Here is a 15,494-nt window from a genome sequence, read left to right as displayed (position 1 = left end):
CTGTCACCTAGCCAGTTTCATTAGTACAGTGAAAGTGTACCAAATTATCACTGTAGCACAAGATTTCCCGCCACACTATGGTGTACGTTTATCAAACAGTGATAATTTATCTAATTTCAGTTCTCAGGAGAAAAATCTTCTCCTCTGGCACCCTGTTTATGAAGCGGAGAACATTTGTTCTCAGAAGGAGAATAGATGAGAAGTTTTTCCTCTGAGAACACCTGAGATCTGAGTAGAAGGGGGAGGGGCTGCCTGTGATCTCCTGAGAAACTTGTGTGGTTTCACTTTTAAAACTCAGCTGCTCTGTAATCATAGTTAAAAAGACTGTTATTACATGAAAATAATAAGCGCTTTTTTAACTCAGTTTTTTTACACACATTTTGGCACATTGTTTAAATGTGTGTTTTTAATTGCTAATTTTGGCATTATTTTAGCATATTTTGGCATTTTTTTTAACATGGCATATTTTTTTTATCACACATCTGGCCGTAGGTTATTTTATTGTGCATTTTTTTAAACACACATTTTGGTCCTTTAGCACACATTTTGGCACAGGTTATTTTAAGATGCATTTTGGTGTGGTTTGTAATGCACACTTTGGTGCTTTTTTTAGCATATAGTTTGACACCTTTTTAACGTGCATTTTGATTTGCTTTTTATGTGTAATTTGGCAAACCACACATTTGCTAGCCACTTTTGGGATGCCATTAACAATTAATGACACCGCAAGCATATCATGCATTTTGCATGTGTTTCTGGAACGCACTCCAAAACGCAGGTAAAGAAATGAGCCAAAATACATGTTAAAAAAAAGCACCAAAATATACATTTTGGGCATGGAGCATTGTGCATTTTTTCAATGCGCATTTTGGCAAGTTGCTAGAGTATTGGTCAAATGACAAAACGTGTGGCAAAATGCATGTTTGCTTACTGCATTTGGGGTGCCATTAATGAATGGCACCCAAAAACGCATTGTGTATTTTGAAAGAATTTTAGAGCAATTTGGAATTGCACAATTCTGCCAACAATTCTGCATTGCTCAGATGTGAAGGGGTCCTAAAAGAAAATACATTATAACTATACTGTGTATGTGTAATAAATAAATGTGTGTATATATATATATATATATATATATATATATATATATATATATATATTCACCTATATACATAAATAAACATATATAGTTATTATTTATATCAATTTTAAAGTGGAGTTCCACCCATAAATATAACATTACATCAGTAGTTTTAAAAAAATGTCATTAGTCCTTTAAGAAATTTTTTTTTTTTTTAGATGCCTTCAAAGTGTTGTTGCTAGGCAGAATAGTTAATCTTCCCTCTTTCTTCCTGCACCTAGGTGCTTAAGCTTCACCGCATAGACTTCTGGGAATGTAGTGGGTGTAACTTTCCAGGAGTCTGTGCACTCCCCAGTCTCGAAGAATCATGTGACTTGGACAGTACAGGTGCTGAAACCTGATCTGAAAACTGTTACATTGCTTGTGCAGCACTGAGCATGTGCGAGATCTGCAAGGCTGAAATCCAGGAAGTCATACAGTCTGGCTTCATGATGCCCACACTTAAGATGGCCCCAGTCAATTTCTATTTTATAAAGTGTCTAAATGCTGTAACAACCTAACAAAACAGACCTTAGTTTACAGACTAACTTTACTAGAATACATGAAGCTTGTGTATTACAGGGGTATTTATATTTAAAAAGTGAAATTGTGGCCGGAACTCCGCTTTAAGCTTGCTTTTGCTGATATTAGGAGGAAAGAAACCTCCTTCTTCACATCACAGCAGCTTCTCGCCCATATTCTCAACCTCTGAGTTGGAGAATCTGGGACGGAGATAATTTACAGAGATAGCCAGTGAGATCCTCAGATTTCACCCTCATAAACTGGTCATCTGTGTAAAAGTGACAGAAGGGTGTGTCTTGTGATGAGAAGTGAAAAACATGTTCTCCACTCCTCATCTCAGCTTCATAAACTGGTACACCTGAGAGATCACCCGTGATCATCAGGATCTCAGCTCTTCTCTGTTTGATAAACGTACACCTATAAGTCACTGATCACTTGCATTTTAGTATAGTGTCTGTACGGTTTAGTATCTTTATCACAATCGGAACTATACTAGTGTCCCCAAAAATGCAGTGTTAGATCCTTCTTTTTTTTTTTTTTTAAACCAAAGACACGTAACAGAATACGTTTTGGCCTAAACTTGTGAAAGTTTGATTTTATTGGATATGTTTTATAACAATTTTTTTTAACGTTTGCCCTTATATTTATTGCATCCAGTCATAATCAAGAACTTTCATATGGAAATTGAAACCGACAGTTTAAAAACAAATTTTTGTTTATATATATATATATATATATAATTACTATATTTGACTTTTTAATTAATATAAATATAAGATTTGTCAGCCACTATTAGCGCCTTTGTTGCAAGAAAAATGTATCCCTTTAGATGCTATGTATGTGTTCACACTGGTCGGTTGTGGTGTTAAAAATCCTGCCTGCTGCGTTTTTTGGCTGGTTAACCATTTACAGACCCACCCACTGTGGATATACAATCGCTAATTTGAAGTTAAATACTGTTGTTATGGCAGCAGATAGCTGCAATAACCCTGGTATATTTATCCATGGCCGGCGATACTCTTTCACATAAAAGTGGTCTCAGCAGGAGATTCGCTATGAGATCACTTTTTATGGGCGGCAGGAGAGGTCCACCCCCCCCCCGGCGTCTCGGCCACTTACCGGAGCCGTTAGAAGCGGTGGAAACTATACAAACCCTGGGATGGATGGGCAGGAAGTAGAGTGAAGGTATGATGGACCCCATTCGACTGTATGCCCTTGGAGGACCAGAGCAACCACCTTAAAAAAGGGACAAATGTTGCTTTTGAGTGTAAATGTGAGATCTGAGGTCTTTTTTGACCCCAGAAGCGTGTGAGGAATCTCCACGATCGTTAGAGTGAGAGCAATAATTCTAGCACAAGGGTGAATGGGTTATTGCAAAGTAGATAGTGCAGCGCTAGAGGAAAAGTCCAAATAAAGATCATCCAGGACAGGTGATTCTCTTATAAGTGACTGACAATATGAGGCATGCAGGTGATATAGCGTGGGTTAGCAGGAGACCTCCGCCAATAGTAACAATGGCCGCTCACCTCACTGATAATAAAAAATCGCTTTCCCATAAGGGTCAATCCCAGGCATGTAACAGCATAATCCAAGCAGGAAAGGAATACATCTCAGGTAATATCAGCATGGATGGCAGATCTCAAGTAATATCAACATGGATAGCAGCCATGGAATCAGATGTAAGAAAAACAAAACATAGTGTTTCTCCGCAATAACCAATATAACATTTAATAGTGAAAATACACTTACATAAAAAGCACTATATCCAGTGCTAGGAATCAAATGCAAACAAAAACGCACAGCATGGTCCGATAGATGGCAGCGGGTGACGTCACGTACTTCCCTACCGAACGTTGCGTCCCAAGGGCGGGACTTCTTCAGCGGGATGGGTTATTGCGCAGAAAAATGCATAATACATAAATAATATTATATATCTCAAGACACATAGATAAGTGTATAAAGCAAGTGAAAAGGGTGATCAAAATAAATCAATTGATTCCACTGGAAACAAAGTCCAAAAGATGAAAGTGCAGATAAGCTGCTAATGTGAGGTGTCCATTAATCCCAAGAGGAATGAAACTCCACCAAAGACAGCAGTCTGGTCTCCCAGAACCCTCACCTCAATGAGGGCTAAAATCGGCAATCAATGTGAAATACCACCACGCATCAATCTCCTCTGGTAAAGGCAGATGGAACACTGGTCCCTTAACCTCCCTGGCGGTATGATTCTGTCTGGAATTACGTACCAAAAGCGGTACAAATTTTTTCATGGAAATTTGGTGATATGTATTATAGGCCTGCAATTCTTAGTAATTACTTACTTAAACCTGACCAAAACAAGACTAGTAGACATTCCAGATGTGATAAATTTGAAACACAAACACATGAATTATAATTAATCAATAATATAATGTTATTCAATAAAGCAATGAAAAATAAAGAAATTAGTCAAAGAAAGAAATTCAATGCACATCCATAGTGTGAAACAGTTTGAAACGGGAACTAGACAAAGTCCGACATTGCAATCTGGGCAATAGTACCTTGATTCTTTTCGGACTTTTTTCCCATTTTCATCCCTCTTGGAGCAGCAAACGACGCACATCCTGGTAGGCGCTAACTTTCGTGCGGTTGGCGGTACAAATTCTACAAAATGACGACCTGTCAGGCGTTCTGGATTCCCAACGTCAACAGAGCGTCGTCCGGGTCTGTTAGCAGATACTGATGGCGTCGGGTGATTGATAAAGATCTGCTCAGCCACCTTCCATATAAAGTCAGAATGAACAAGTGGTATGTTCGTGTTTGCTTTATAAAGGATATAAGCGTTCCAAAGACATTGTTCAAGGAGATGCCTGAAAATCTTTTTATAGTACTTCTTTTGTTGTTTTCGCATTGCCGGGTAAAATGTCATTGCCTGATCGGCTCAGTCGACACCTCCCATTGTGTGGTTATAGTCGATCACGACTTGTGGTTTCTGCACATCTTTTCCGTGTTTTGTTTGGACCATTGTAGTGGAGGTGCTGTGCACGGTGCTCATGAGACACACATCCTTTTTGTCTCGGCAGCGCATTGCCATCATTTTACCCTTTTGAAAGGCAACCATCTCTCCTTTTTTTAAATTTCTTCTTGCCAAACGTAGATGGCATGTCACGCCGGTTTGGCCTAACGGTATCATACCCATCCGTTTTATTGAGGAGCAAAACCTCAAATTTCCGGTGACGTATAAAAATTGTCCGTTGTCACGCAGTATCCCTGGTTCAGTAATGGGTCCAGCAGTGAAAGGACAGACGATGTGGCCATCCCATAGCGGTTGTACCTCGGATTAAACTTTGTACCTTTCCCGGTGTAAATGACCGAATTCCATATATACCCGGTGGATGATTCACAGAGCATATAAAATTTGATGCCAAAGCGCGCTCTTTTGGACGCAATAAATTGGATCCAACTCAGGCGTCCCTTGTAGGCCATCAGACTTTCGTCCACACTGACATCCCTTTCTGGCACATAGGTCCGCTGAAAGTTGACGACAATCATCTGGCACACCTCCCAGATTTTTTTTAGCTTTGGCGCAGGATGCGTGGCCTCGTCAAATTCTTCGTTGTTGGCGAAGTGTAAGTTTTTCATAATTAGTGAAAAACGATACTCGGACATCACAGTGCCAAAAAATGGAGTGGCCAGCATCTTATTGGTGGTCCAGTACCATTTCTGGAGCGGTTTGCCCACCACCCCCTGAAGGATGATGAGTCCCAGAAAATTCCAGATGTCCTCCTCAGTGACCGGTTCCCATTTTCTGGATCTGGAAAATCTGCCATGCAGCGTAGCAGATTGCTGATCGTGGTAGCGATTGGTCTCCGTCACAATTTTTTAAATTACCTCCTCAGATAGAAAAAGTTTCAGGTACGCCAGAGGGTTGTCGGCCTCCACATCAACCTTCATCCCAGGAGATCCAGTGAATCGGAAACCTCGGGGGCGCTGCCTGGTCCGCATCGCTGTCTATAGGGCACCAAGTGCGCACATCACTCAGGTCAGGTGCGGGATCATCGGCGGCGTCACTTTCTGGATCAGTGTCAGATCCAGATGATAAATCTCCTCACGATTCACTGTCGCTTTGATCTGCAATCAACTCTGTGTCGCTGCCGCTCAGCTGATCCAAAAGCACATTTGGAGGACAGCGCTTTTTTGATGCCATTTTTATAGGGTTTTATATGTCACAAATGACAATGGCAAGGGGCACTGAAAGGGCACTGTGTCAGTTTTCAAGGTGATACAGTGTAATCCTCTCAGATTACATTGTCCCTTGGGGATTGGCTGTGGACAGATGTACACCAGGAGTGACGTGAGAAGGCGCTATGGACGCCACTGTTCAATTTTATGCTCGTTTTTATTGATTTTTCATGTAAGCGCAACTGTTTTTTCAATAAATGCCCTGTTTATTTACGTACTACACTATTGGAGGCCTTCCTATTGTCCCTCTTGTTCCCCGAGCTTGAGTGATTTAGGTACTCTGTTAAGGGACCAGTGTTCCATCTGCCTTTACCAGGGGATATCGAGGAAATTGATGCGTGGTGGTATTTCACATTGATTGCTGATTTTAGCCCTCATTGAGGTGAGAGTTCTGGGAGACCAGACTGCTGTCTTTGGTGGAGTTTCATTCCTCTTGGGATTAATGGACACCTCACATTAGCAGTTTATCTGCACTTTCATCTTTTGGACTTTGTCACTCTTATTTTCCAGTGGAATCAATTGATTTATTTTGATCACCCTTTTCACTTGCTTTATACACTTATCTATGTGTCTTGAGATATATAATATTATTTATGTATTATGAATTTTTCTGCGCAACAACCCAATTACCATTGCTCTATTTTTGTTGTTGTGTACACACTTCATAGTTATTGCTGCAATTCACTCTGTCTATATAGGAAGACGTCACTGAGTAGCGCAGAAGCCTTTTTACAATAATTCCAGCACAAGACCCCCTCTAACACAAATTTGGTAACCTGTAGAAAGGTCACCTATGGAGATTTTTTTAAGTATCAGTCTGTCACCAGTCCACAAGCGTGTGCAATTTTGAAGCATGACATGTTCAGTATCAATTTACTCAGCATAACATTATCTTTCACATCATAGAATAAAAATTGAGCTAACTTTACTGTTTCCTTATTTTGTAATTCAAAAAGTATATTTTTTCCAAACAAATTGCGTTTGTAAGACACTTGAGCAAATACAGTTTGACAAAGTTTTGCAACGATCTCCATTTTATTCTCTAGGGTGTCTGCTAAAAAATAATTTTCTAGCAAAAAAACAAACATATTTTAACTAGTATACAACAAGTGTCAAAAACAAGCTTGGTCCTAAAGTGGTTAAAAAAAAAAATGCACCTCCCTGTTGAAATGCAGCAAGAATGCATCAATAACACACTCGGGTTCTGTTTTTGAGTCCCATGAAAAACACCACAAGCAGTAACATCGCGTGAGTTTTCAGTGCCTTTTTCCTTGTATCTGAAAAATGCAGATACCCCTATTTTCGGCCGATTTTTGCCCACCAAGATTTTGGTGCATCTCTACTTCATACCCTCGGGGACATCATGATAGGGATTTGCGAAGGGGGTGGAATTCATCAAAGAAGATGTGTATATATACTGTATAATATTGCACTTCCAGGATGTACGTTTTTAATCGTAACCAATCATCAGTAATGGCTTATATGAATAACTGTTTTATAACAGTGGAACAGTTGATAGGAAGCATACAAGAGAATCCAACCCCCTAAAGCACCCGATGCATTTTTTTAAATATGACAATGTTTGGTTTTTAAAAAATAAATTCTCTAATAAAATCTTCTGAGTCTTCAAATCAACGAACACTTCATTTCAAGAGTTTGTAAGTAACAAAGCAGATCTGGGGACACATTGAGCTGTTGCGCTATAGCATAAGTGCCTTTCAAAATATGACAAAGTTCATGTTTCACAACATTATTCAGCTCCTGTATAGTCCTACAGTTTTGAAAGGAAGAAGGAAGATGCTCCTGCTTGCGGCAACAGTCCTGGCCTGCAGCACAAGAGTCATTACTGGGCTCATGTGTATGGCTGCCGAGTCCCATGTCATCCATACCGCTTGATAACTCCGAGGGATGAACAACCTGATGAACAGACGACAGGCCTTTGACAATTTGGTCCTCACATTGGCAGGTGGCAGCTAGGAGTTCACCAAGCTGTGTATTCATCGTGGGATCCGGTTTGTGAACTTGACACCACGTGACAAGAGCACTGAAAAACAGAAATCAATATTACTATAGTTTATACAGTGATCACTTTATAGGTGTCATTGAATAAAGTGTCTGTAGGCAGAATGGTCTCACACAAATACTCTGCCAGCATGACAAAGAGGCTGGCATAGGTCAAAAATAACAGCCAGTTCACCCTCAGACACTTATTACTGTGGTCTAGTTTTTTTTTTGCAGCATTCACATATTAAAAAGGGGAGGAATATTCCTATGCATTTCAAATTCAATTACTTTTCATTGCATAAACGGACACGTCCAGGGCCGATCCGCCCTATAGGCTCACTATGCAAGCCGCTTAGGGCCCCCCAAATTGCTAGAGGCCCCTCACCCTGCTTCTCACTTTAATGTAAGAGGTAATTTCCGACAGCACTCAGGATCGGCACTGGACACGTCTATGTGAAACAGCCAGCGACGGCATATTCTGAATTACATTTATACAAAGAATTTGCAGTACATTTAGGCTTGGTTCACACCTAAACCGGCTGTGGATCGCAGTGCCATGCGTCCCTGTTCTACGTTTCAGGGACAAATCAGAGCAGAATTATTGCCTGAATTAGGCCCTGAAACAGAGGCAAAGACGCACATCCTTTCTGTGCAGTGCGCTCCGCAGCCGCCCCGGCTCCATAGAGAGCCAGTCACATTCTCCTGCTATGCGAATTGGATGCGGTGCAATTCACATAGGTGTGAAACCAAGCCTGAAATATCTGCTCTCTGACCCATGTCCATTCATAGAGAACCCCTTTAGTAAGAAAATACAGATCAGGCAACCAGACCTTTCTCACAATATCAGATACCACATGCCTTATCTTTTTTTCAAACAACCCAAGGTCCCTTCAGCAGGAGCCCAAGTTCAGTTTTGTGAAGCCTGCACTTCAATGAACATAAATGTGTAGATACACAAATCATTTGACTGCAGGCTGGGACAAGGAATTCGGACGTTCTTGGGATGAGGAGGATCTGCTTTTACAAGGCAAGGCTTGCTTGGAAACCATCTGTATTTTCACAGTCTAAAGCCTCATACACACGATCCGATTTCCAACTGACTTTTCCATGGATTTTGCACTGAAGGGCGCTGTCCCTGAACTTGGTATGCATACACACGATAGGACTTTTTCAGCTAACAAACACAAACGTAGTGACGTACCACGTGGTTTTTCTGCCCTTTACTGCCACCCTTTGGGCTAAAATGCTGTTTTTTATTTTCCTTGCATGTCCCCTTCAGATCTACAGAGACTGCACTTCAGTAAATAACCTCCCAATGTCTCATATGAACTATACAGGGTAACTGGAGGTATTCTATTTGTGATGTGGCCATAAATTCTATAGGAGTACCTCCATTCTGATATGCAAAGGAGGAAAGATTTGGACAGCCGCACTCCAATTTCTTAAAAAGACGTGCCCTTTATTGGGTAAAGGAAAAATGCACTACAGGTATCAGCTATGGTAGCTATGACTAAGCATTGATATCCAATGCGAAACGCGTCAGCTGTTTTTCCCACTGTGTGCTGATACCTGTAGTGCATTTTTCCTTTACCCAATAAAGGGCACGTCTTTTTAAGAAATTGGAGTGCGGCTGTCCATATCTTTCCTCTTTTGCATATCCCGTGCATTGCCTGCACCCATTGGTTTCTGAGTGGACATTGATTGTTCTAGTGTGCTCACCTGGAGCGGCAGCCTTCTTACCTCCATTCTGATCATGCGTAAACAAACCTAGGATGATCAAAGCACATAAAACTAGATCATAGCAGGCATACTGTTTGTATTAGATTCTGCAACAAAGGATAAACACGATCTAGGAGTATCCCTTTATAAATGTTCTCACTGCCTTGAAAAAGTATTCATACCCCTTGAAATTTTCCTCATTTTGTCATGTTACAACCAAAATAGTAAATGTATTTTATGTGATAGATCAACATAAAGTGGCACATAATTGTGAAGTGAAAGGAAAATGATCATTTTTTTTTACAAATAAATACCTGAAAAGTGTGGAGTGCATTTGTATTCAGCCCCCTTTACTCCGATACCCCCTAACTAAAATCTAGTGGAACCAATTGCCTTCAGAAGTCACCGAATTCATAAATAGAGTCCACTTGTGTGTACTTTAATCTCAGTATAAATACAGCTGTTCTGTGAAGCCCTCAGAGGTTTGTTAGAGAATCTTAGTGAACAAACAGCATCACGAAGGCCAAGGAACACACCAGACAGGTCAGGGATAAAGTTGTGGAGATGTTTAAAGCAGGGTTAAGATATAAAAGCATATACTAAGCTTTGAACATCTCACGGAGCACTGTTCAATCCGTCATCCAAAAATGGAAAGAGTATGGCACAACTGCAAACTTACCAAGACCTGGCCGTTCACCTAAACCGACAGGCCGGGCAAGGGAAGCATTAATATCATAGAAGCAGCCAAGAGGCCCTTGAAAAACTCTGGAGGAGCTGCAGAGATTCACAGCTCAGGTGGGAGAATCTGTCCACAGGACAACCGTTAGTCGTGCTCTCCACAAATCTGGTCTTTATGGAAGAGTGGCAAGAAGAAAGCCATAAGAAGTCCCGTTTACAGTTTGCGAGAAGCCATGTGGGGGACACAGCAAACATGTGGAAGGTGCGCTAGTCAGATGAGACCAAAATGTAAGTTTTTGGCCTAAAAGCAAAACGCTGTGTGGCAGAAAACCAACACTGCACATAACCATGAACACATCATCCCCACTGTGAAACATGGTGATGACAGCATCTTGTTGTGGGGATGCTTTTCTTCAACGGGGACAGGGAAGTTGATTAGAGTTGATGGGAAGATGGATGGACCCAAATACAGGGCAATTTTACAATAAAATCTGTTGGAGTCTGCAAAAGACCTGAGACTGGGGCAGAGGTTCACCTTTCAGCAGGACTATGACCCTAAACATACAGCCAGAACCAGGGCTGTGGAGTCGGTAGATAAATGTTTCGACTCCTAAATGTTCCGACAATCTAAATTTAGTAGGAGTTGGAGTCGGTGCATTGTTTGCTGACTCCGATTCCGACTCCAGGTACCCAAAATTTCCTCCGACTCCACAGCCCTGGCCAGAACTACAATTTAATGGTTTAGATCAAAGCATATTCATGTGTTAGAATTGCCCAAAGTCCAGACCTAAATCCAATAGAGAATCTGTTGCAAAACTTGATAATTGCTGCTTACAGACACTCTCCATCCAATCTGACAGAGCTTGAGACGTTTTGCAAAGAAGAATGGACAAAAATGTCACTCTCTAGATGTGCAAAGCTGGTAGAGACATTCCCAAAAAGACTTGCAGCTGTAATTGCAGTGAATGGTGGTTCTACAAAGTATTGACCGATTATTTGTAAAAATGATTGAAAGCCATTTATCAATTTCCTTCCACCTCACAATTATGTGACACGGTCTATCAAAAAAAAAAAAAAAAACAATAAAATAAAATACATTTACGTTTTTGCCTGTAACATGACAACATTTGGAAAATTTCAAGGGAGGTATGAATGCTTTTTTAAGGCACTGTATATATATTATACACACACACACACACATACATATATAATCTTGAAAAATATTCAGATACCTAATAGTTCCCCGAAGTTCTCCACATGGCATTAGAATGTTTACTCCCAACTTATATCCCAGGTCGAATCCTGCCTGCAATGACTTTTCCTTTCCAGCATCAACCCCATCTCGATACCCTTCCTGAAATAAAATAAATGTAGAAAACTAAATCATAATTGGAACCATGCAATAAAAGGGAGTCCTATGGCCCTCTGCATCCTGTTAAATAAATATGCAATTTCCAGTTTAAAGAACATTTCTTTTTTTTGTCCATTGTATGCGACTTGCTGGGCTGGTCTTCCCTATCAGCTACATATTAGCTTATTGCATGGGTGAAGCAGAACTGGACTTGTGCTAAAAATGCAATGTAAAGCGCTGTGATCAGCGATTTACTGTACAATAGTATCTCCGTGTCAACAAAATACCTATAGGGCCTTTATTTTGTACACTTCACTTCACCGTGAGGGCCAGTGAACGATACAAGTTATAATACAAATAATGCATGGGGTCAGTCACTGTAAGTGGGTGTTACTGGATGGAACAAACCTTCCACTTAAAACATATGTTAACATTCTTGTAGGACTGTTATACTTCAAGTGTATGTTCAACTTTTCAGAAAAAATTTAAATATGAACTGACACCGTACACCCCCTCCCCACCCCCTGGTCCCTGCTGTATTTGCTTCCATGGGAGATGAGCTGTCAGTGCCCATGCAACCAGTCCAGGTATTTGAAGCCCACACTTTTCTCCCTTGTCTTTCCGCAGCACTTCTAGGACAGATCAGATTCTGATTGGTAAGCGCCGGCAAAGAGCACTGCTCGGATCCGTCCCAGAAGTACTGTAGGGAGAGGAGGAAGAAGAAGAAGAGCAGGGATTTCAAAACACCAAACCGCAGGATGGGCTGTATGGGCATGAAAAGCTCATGTGACCCACAGAGGTAAGAGCAGCAGAGACCAGGAGGGTGGGGAGAGTGTTGGACACTTCAATCAATTTGAACAGATCACACATAAATCAGATAAAATAAAAAATTGAAGCATAGATGGCCATCATAAAGGAGAATGAATAGTATATGGGCAGCCTACAGCGGGCCACAGATGGATCAAAATCTGGCCAGTTCCACAGTGATGGGCTGAATTTTGATCCATCTATGGCACATCAAGAGAGAAGTCAACCTAACGATCGGCTTAGTTTGAATAAGAGCATTGGAAATTTTTCCTTCGTTCAACGCTGCAGCCAATAGGTTGCCATGCTGATCAGGATATTCTGACAATGGAAAATCCCTGCTGTCAGAATACAATAGCACAACGGAAAGGATTCCTCCATCCACCTCTAATGTGTGGATAAGGGAGTCTTTTTTTTTCTATGGCTTAAAACTTAAAACAGATACAATATGCCAGTCCAGGGTAAAAACTTTTACAGATAAACAAAATACTCTTTCCCAAAATAAACTGTAGTAAAATAAAATGTAAATGCTCTAATTTTGTATGGAGGTTGGGGCTTCTGCCAGTCATTCATCCACCCTGGCAGTGTTCTCTTAGGCCCCTTTTGCATGGGTGGACTGACCTGAAAAACTGACAGGTGGGCCCGATCTGACTATCCATGGCCCTCTATGGAGCAACGGATTTTGACACCCGCCAACACCCAAACCTGTCTGGTAGAAACAGAAGGTTGGGGGGAGCTGTTCCCCATCCGTCTGGCAGATTGGATTAGATGACAGTCGGTCCACTTTCTATCCCACTGCCCATAGAGGAGAGCAGGCTGTGTCGGTGTAGCTTATGCAGAACTGTCATCAGCCTGCTCAGCGCACAGATTACCCACTGAGCAGGCAGATCCGATGGAGGAGTCTGCCCATCTGAAAGGGGTCTAAAGGTGCATTCACTTAGTAGGGGTGGTAAATATAATCGCAGCATCACGATTCTGCATTGATGCTGGTGAATCGATCTCTGATGAAGTCATCCGGCGCTCCGTGCAGTACTCTGCCTCCCCTGGAGAAACACAGAAGCAGAGCCTGCCTGGTGGATAAAGCCCCCTCCCCGGTCACAGGAAATACCCCCAGAGATGGACACTGAAGCAGAAAGTCAGCGGATAGCCAATAGATTGCAGGGGGAGGAGCTCGAGGAGACCTGACATCGGGAGAGGCATCATTGGAAGCACCGGAAGGGAGAAGAGAGGTAGAGACACACTGAGCATGGAAAAGGGGGGAAATCAACGGACACCGAGAGCTGGTAAATGCCAGTGTCACTGATCCCATTCCTCCACCACCATCCCTCTGCCCCTGATCCCATTTCCACCTCCATCCCTCTTTCACGATCACTTATATTTTGTGCATTTAGGACAGGAATGCATTTCAGGTCTTCGTTAAAACAATCTACTGAACAGCCCAGTGAACTAGTTTGCGAGAGAGTCAGGTCTATTCCACATTTTCACAGCTCTTACGGCAAAGAAGTCTTTCCCCCCAGATGTAAAGAATGCCCCTTTGTTCTCTGTTAGGCCCCTTTCACACGGTCGGACCGCTCAGGTCCACCTGTCAGTTTTGACGGTGGACCTGAACGGCTGCTCCATGCAGTCCTATGGAGCGTCGGATGTCAGCGGAGACATGTCCACTGACATCCGACCCGTCAACATCAGACGGATGACGATACGTCCCCATCCGTCCATGATGGATCGGATGAGATCTGATGAAAATGGACATGCTGTCCGTTTTCAGCAGATCTCTCCATAGGAGACAGCGGCGCTGCACAAGCCCCTCCCAGCCAGCAGAAAGGGATTTGTCATCCACCGGCTCAGCGGAGAGATCTCCCCCTTAGCTGGCGGACTCCGCTGAGACAGACTCCGCCTCGTGTGGAAGAGGGCTAATGAATTTAAAGTAAATAAGTTGTAGCCCCCTTTTGGGATGGTTATGAGGATTACCCTCCCCAAATAGAATATTGCGCTAGGAGGGGAAAAAAAAGGGGGGGAGCTCTTCTGACTGCTTGAATTTTTGGATAAAAACCATGCGCAGTAATCATGATGCATTCATCAAATCGTGGACAGGATAACTATAATCTAATCGTGAGACCAGTAACGATGCACATCTCTAATACACAGGGACACACACATATATATATATATATATATATATATATATATATATATATATATATATATATATATATATATATATATACACATACACACACATACATACATACATACATATACTTCACAGGAATGTAGGTTTTTGCTGGCAGAAGATCCAGCTAAAAATACCACATTTAGAGCATACAGCATTCAGGGGTGTACAATTCTTCTTTCATTCAAATGAATGACAACACTTTTATGCCTGGACACAGATGTGCTGTACTTTCTTTGTACACAGTGCACATTTCCACAGGTAGGGGGCGCTGTGTACACAGGCTCATTGATTACCATAATACTGCATCTAGATGCGCACAGTGTACATCTAAACGCAGCATCTACCTACCGGAGTGAAGGAGCCCCTAGTTCTGAACATAATAAAATAAGGATATCAGTAATGTGTTATAACCCCTCATATTCCCAGCACTGCCAGGTATCCCTTCTCCTCACCTTTAGTCTATTCTCCATGGACTTCTGCCACTCTCTGTGTAGAAGGTTCATCTCATCTCCCTCGTCATCGAACACCTCCTCTTCCCTCTCCATGGCCGCCCTCACCCAGGACATTTCCAAGCTGCTCCCCTCCTGATAGCTCCAATCTAAACTCCTCTGCTACAAAACTGACAGCTACGTACAATACCAGCGCCTCGTGTGACGTACATTTACCTCGACATAAGCTAGGGCACGATCTCATGCAGCGTTCCACATAATGTGGGTCATGTGAGAAAAAAGACCTATCGGAGTCCTCTGGAGCGTTCTGAAGGCGAGGGGTCTGGCTGCGGAGTGGAGCTCCACGTATAACAGGAAGCATGTGGCCTCCACTCCACTTTTCCTTTAGATTAAACTTTATTGTAGAAAACAATGAATGGCTATAGCTGGAGCTCCACAGGAAACGTCTTCTCCACC

General features: G+C 42.0%; 1 protein-coding gene across 1 annotated transcript; it reads right to left on the bottom strand.

Annotated features, from left to right (window-relative positions):
* Nucleotides 1–7,067: 7,067 nt before the first annotated feature.
* Nucleotides 7,068–15,248, bottom strand: YAE1 (YAE1 maturation factor of ABCE1). The gene is made up of 3 exons (XM_040353236.1): nucleotides 15,042–15,248; nucleotides 11,494–11,615; nucleotides 7,068–7,904 (listed from the first exon to the last, which is right to left on the bottom strand). The coding sequence occupies exons 1-3, from the start codon at nucleotides 15,153–15,155 to the stop codon at nucleotides 7,487–7,489; spliced, it is 654 nt and encodes a 217-aa protein (XP_040209170.1). The 5' UTR covers nucleotides 15,156–15,248; the 3' UTR covers nucleotides 7,068–7,486.
* Between the last annotated feature and the right edge of the window lie 246 nt (nucleotides 15,249–15,494).

Source organism: Rana temporaria, chromosome 5, assembly GCF_905171775.1.
Source record: "Rana temporaria chromosome 5, aRanTem1.1, whole genome shotgun sequence".
Classification (NCBI taxonomy): domain Eukaryota; kingdom Metazoa; phylum Chordata; class Amphibia; order Anura; family Ranidae; genus Rana; species Rana temporaria.
Note: the sequence above shows the minus strand (reverse complement) of the source record. Positions and strands in the feature narration are given on the sequence as shown.